We start from the raw sequence: 4,238 nt of genomic DNA, 5'->3' as shown, positions 1-4,238 counted from the left end.
AAATACCAGCCCAACTCCAGGAATGGAGAGGCAGGGCCAAGTCATCTTTTGTGTCAAAGGCCGGCACTTGAGACCAGACATCCCAAACAACTGGCGCCCCAAGCAAAAACAGAGTATAAAAGAGAGCCTGAAATCCTTCCCATGCAGACCTAAATCTCCCTACTTCCCCCTGCCTCTCTGCAGGGTATTTCAATAAATCCACCTTTACTGTTCTTCACTCTGTCTCTGGTGAATTCTTTCACCCTGGCATTAGACTGCCACAATTCCCAAGCATTGATACTATTTACTAGGCTCTGTTATAAAAGCAGTAGCTGGTATTCAATTTTAAAAATTTGAGATACACAAAGAAGAAAAACCAACCCAGTTTTCATACACGAAATAATCAAAAAGAACACACACGATGTGACCCAGATGTTGGAACAGTAGGGTGGGGACTTAAGCTGTGATTAACATGTTTAAGAATCTACTCTAATCTCGCTAGTATTTCCTTGTCTATAAAAGAGGGACACTCGACCTTGCCAGAGGGTGGTGGTTGCCAAATAAAATAGAGGCCGGCCAGCTTAATTTTTCTTTCAGATAAAAAAAGTAATTATTTTATGATAAGTAGGTTTGGGACATATTTATACTGAAACGTAGCTTTCACCGTTTCTATGAAGTTAAAATGTAAGCAGAAAGTCTGCATTTTGGCTACAGCTAACGCTGGCAGCCCTGCAGACGCGTCACAGAGAATAAGAGCCTCAAACGCCAGACGTTCTCCCCGGAGCGCTCAGTGAAAGCTAACGTTGCTTGCCCTCCCGGCCCCTCTGTCATTCCTAGCTCCTTCATTCCCTCACTCAATTTTTAAATTAACCAGTTGTGCTGTGGCTCGTCATCCCGAGCGACCAAGGCACTCTCGGGAAGGTCCAAACAAGAAGAACCAGGCATTTCGAGTGCCAAGGGAAGACAGTCCCGGAAAGTGACATCACGACTCACAAGGTCTCGCCCTTAAGGGCGCGAGCGACGCGTAAATACAACGTCATCCGGGCGCCAGCCCCGGGGCCTGACGGGATTGTGGCGGTCTTCTTTTCCTATTCGGAAGCGGCCTCTACCTCCGGACGCTCTCAAGATGGCGACCTCTCTGGGTTCCAACACCTACAACAGGCAGAACTGGGAGGATGCGGTGAGTGTGCCTGTCGGAGGAGGACAGTAGGCGGCGGCGGGGCCGGGTCTCCTACGGGCGGGCAGCAGCGGGGCTGCAGCGCTGCCCAGGGAATTCCGGGGAAGAGCCAGCGCCGCGGCCTAGCTGGGACAGAGCAGGAGCCCGGAGGGCAGCACTCCTGCGGACTTGGAGCCAGGGAGCTTAGCCAGGGTCCGAGACCAGCCCTGTTTCCATTTCTGTCCCCTTTTGGAGCTTGCTTTCTTTTCTCTCGCCACCTGCCGGAAGTGCAGACAGCGCCGCCTCCCGCGACCCGGCCCGTGCCGGCCCCTGGTTCCTGCCCGTTCATCAACCTAGCTCCTCGCCTCCCCTCCCCCCGCCACAATGAGTGTGCCTGCGTTGGCAGGGTTTTCTGAGCCTGGCCCTCAACCAGATTTCCCATTTTCACCAGGACTTCCCCATTCTGTGCCAGACGTGTCTTGGAGAAAACCCATATATCCGAATGGTGAGTGATCAAGTATGAAATGGGTGTTATTGTTCACGTTCTATCAATGTGGTGATGTTGGCACACTGTAGGTGAAGTGTTTCTCTTAGCCAAGCAGAAGTAATGATGCTCCCTTACTAATCCAAAGAGGACGATTTGCAAAGAACTGTCATGCTTATTCTCTAAATTTTGCAACTCAGCAACAATCCTTTGATGTAGCAGTCACAATAATAGCTAATATGTGTGGAGCATTTGCCTAGGAGGTAGCCTTGTTAACTACAGCCTGAGAGAGTATGTCTTTTCATAAAGCAAGTAAGAAGTGGAGTTGGGTTTTAAATTCAGATATTTTGACTCTAGGGATCTCAGCAAGTTATCAGGAGAACCAGGACTAGAAACTAAGCTTCCTGACTCCTAATAAAATGCCTTTTGGCCTCTGCACCTTGTAGTCTTTTGTGTAAGGCAACCCCTATCCTTATAAATAAAGGTAAATTTCGCAGCAGTTAACATTTCACAATCAGGTTAGGACTGAATCTTGATTGCTTTTTTTTAGAGGTATTTATATATTGAAGCATTCATTGTGTTTGGATAGCTTGTGGAAACAGAACAGTTGCTACATTGAGGGAATCAGTACAAGATGAATCTACAGTAGTATCTTCTGTCTAAACATTGTACAATGGACTGTCTATGGCTGTATCTTCCCTGATATGGGGATAGTGGAAACAGTTAGGAATTTTAGTTCTTGGGAAAGAGTTAGGAGCCTGAAGAGTTGTGGCTGTGGAAAGACATATACTGTCCGAGTGTTAGAGCCATATATAGAATATATTATTCTCCCTTTCTTTCTTCTTATCCCCCCCCCAAAAAAAAAAAATAAAGCTTAGGTTTTTCCCTCCTCTGTAGGATGCCAGGAATCTCCAGACATATTTCTTGGATTGTATTTAGGGATGGAGCAATTGTTTTTTTTTTCCTTTCTGTAACTCCAGGTCTTTTCTATTTTTCTGTTTCAGACCAAAGAAAAGTATGGGAAGGAATGCAAAGTAAGTGTGTCTGTTAAAGACCAATGTTTTCCTTTCCATTTCTCTATCAGTTAGCCTCTTGCTGCACTTTGAGGTGTTCCAATAAAAGTGCTATACAACTTTCAAATATCATTTATATGCTCTTTAGCTTTGTAGCTATTTAGTGTGAGTGGTCAGAATGTGACTTTTTTTAACAGGGATTCTTTTTTTTTTAAGCAGTTTTATTTTATTAATTTTTTGCATAGAACAACTGAGGTGTAGGCCAGAAATGCAGGGGGTAAGAGGATTCACCAGAGACAGAGTGGGGAGTAGACCAGGTAGATTTACTGAAATACATTGCTAAGGGAAGCAGTAAGATAGGACAGGTCTGCTGCACCATATGTGGGTTAACTCCTGGCCGGGGATTGAACTCAGGCCTTAGCGGTGATAGCGCTGAGACTTAACCCCTAGGCCACCAGGGAGGTCCAACATAGGGATTCTTAACATGGTGTCCGGATGGTCTTTGACCTCCCCTGAGATTATATACTGTGTTATTTAACTATGCACATGAGCATTTTAGCCAGGAGGAAGGTCATAGCTGTCATTAAAAGTCTTGATACTGGGCCTTCCCTGGTGGCACAGGCGGTTGAGTGCAGCGCTGTGAAGCTGTCCGCAGCCTCTGCAGCACTGGTTCAATCCCGGCTGGTGAGGGTCCCACATGGTGCAGCAGACCTCTCTGTCGTGCCCGCTGCTCCCCTCAGCATTGTATTTCGTCATTCCGCCTATTCTGTTCCTGCTCTGCTCTGTCGCTCGCTCCTCTTGACTCCTCACCCTCCTGCGCATTTGTACCCCAGTTCTTGTATAAATAAATAAATAAATTTTTTAAAAAAAAAAGTCATGATACTCTACTCCCCCACCCCTGGCTATCTGTAGATAGGTGGGGAGGATGTTGACTTTTGATTATTTCATTTTTGTGAGGTTTTTTTTTTTACATTGTTAAGTTAGCACCATTACCGGAGAAGTGAATTGCAAATGGATTTGAAACATGAGATGATGTTTAGATTAGATGATAGCTAAAGGTCTTTTCTAAAACCTTAGTCAGGGATCCTTTCTCTGAGTCGCCCATTGTTATTAATTTTCCTGGATTATTTGTCTAGGTCAGGACCATTAACACTCTGTGGCTCTTATTTTGTGTTGAAGATCTGTGCACGGCCATTCACAGTATTTCGCTGGTGCCCTGGGGTCCGCATGCGTTTCAAGAAGACTGAAGTGTGCCAAACCTGCAGTAAATTGAAGAATGTTTGTCAGACTTGCCTCTTGGACCTTGAGTACGGTATGTTCACCTCTCCAGTAGATCTGAAAGAAAACAGACTTTCTTTGTCTTAAATCTCTCACCCTGTTTCTGGTTGTCACCCACACATTGGACTATCTGCTGTGGTCTGTTTTCCCAGGAAGAGAACTGTGCTAACTAGTACACTGTAGAGCCCTCCTGAACAGTACTAGGAACTTATGGAAAAGTTGGGAATCAGTCAGAACTGGCCTAAACCTCCCTGATGTATGTCCCTCTAACGAAGGTAGAGGCAGTGTAATTTCTTTGCCTAGGCTTCCTTCTAGATCCAGAACTTTT

At 45.7% G+C, this 4,238-nt stretch overlaps 1 protein-coding gene across 1 annotated transcript in view; it reads left to right on the top strand.

Moving 5' to 3' along the window:
- Positions 1 to 763: 763 nt before the first annotated feature.
- The window catches only part of LOC119242880 (pre-mRNA-splicing factor RBM22-like), a 6,542-nt gene continuing 3,067 nt past the window's right edge, over positions 764 to 4,238 (top strand). Inside the window, exons 1-4 of the mRNA XM_037508322.2 lie at positions 764 to 1,159; positions 1,587 to 1,640; positions 2,624 to 2,653; positions 3,812 to 3,944. Of these exons, the coding sequence (XP_037364219.2) occupies positions 1,106 to 1,159; positions 1,587 to 1,640; positions 2,624 to 2,653; positions 3,812 to 3,944 (271 nt within the window). The 5' untranslated portion in view covers positions 764 to 1,105. The remainder of the gene's footprint in view (positions 1,160 to 1,586; positions 1,641 to 2,623; positions 2,654 to 3,811; positions 3,945 to 4,238) is intronic.

Source organism: Talpa occidentalis, unplaced genomic scaffold (assembly GCF_014898055.3).
Source record: "Talpa occidentalis isolate TD23 unplaced genomic scaffold, MPIMG_talOcc4v2.1 talOcc4.13, whole genome shotgun sequence".
Classification (NCBI taxonomy): domain Eukaryota; kingdom Metazoa; phylum Chordata; class Mammalia; order Eulipotyphla; family Talpidae; genus Talpa; species Talpa occidentalis.
Note: the sequence above shows the minus strand (reverse complement) of the source record. Positions and strands in the feature narration are given on the sequence as shown.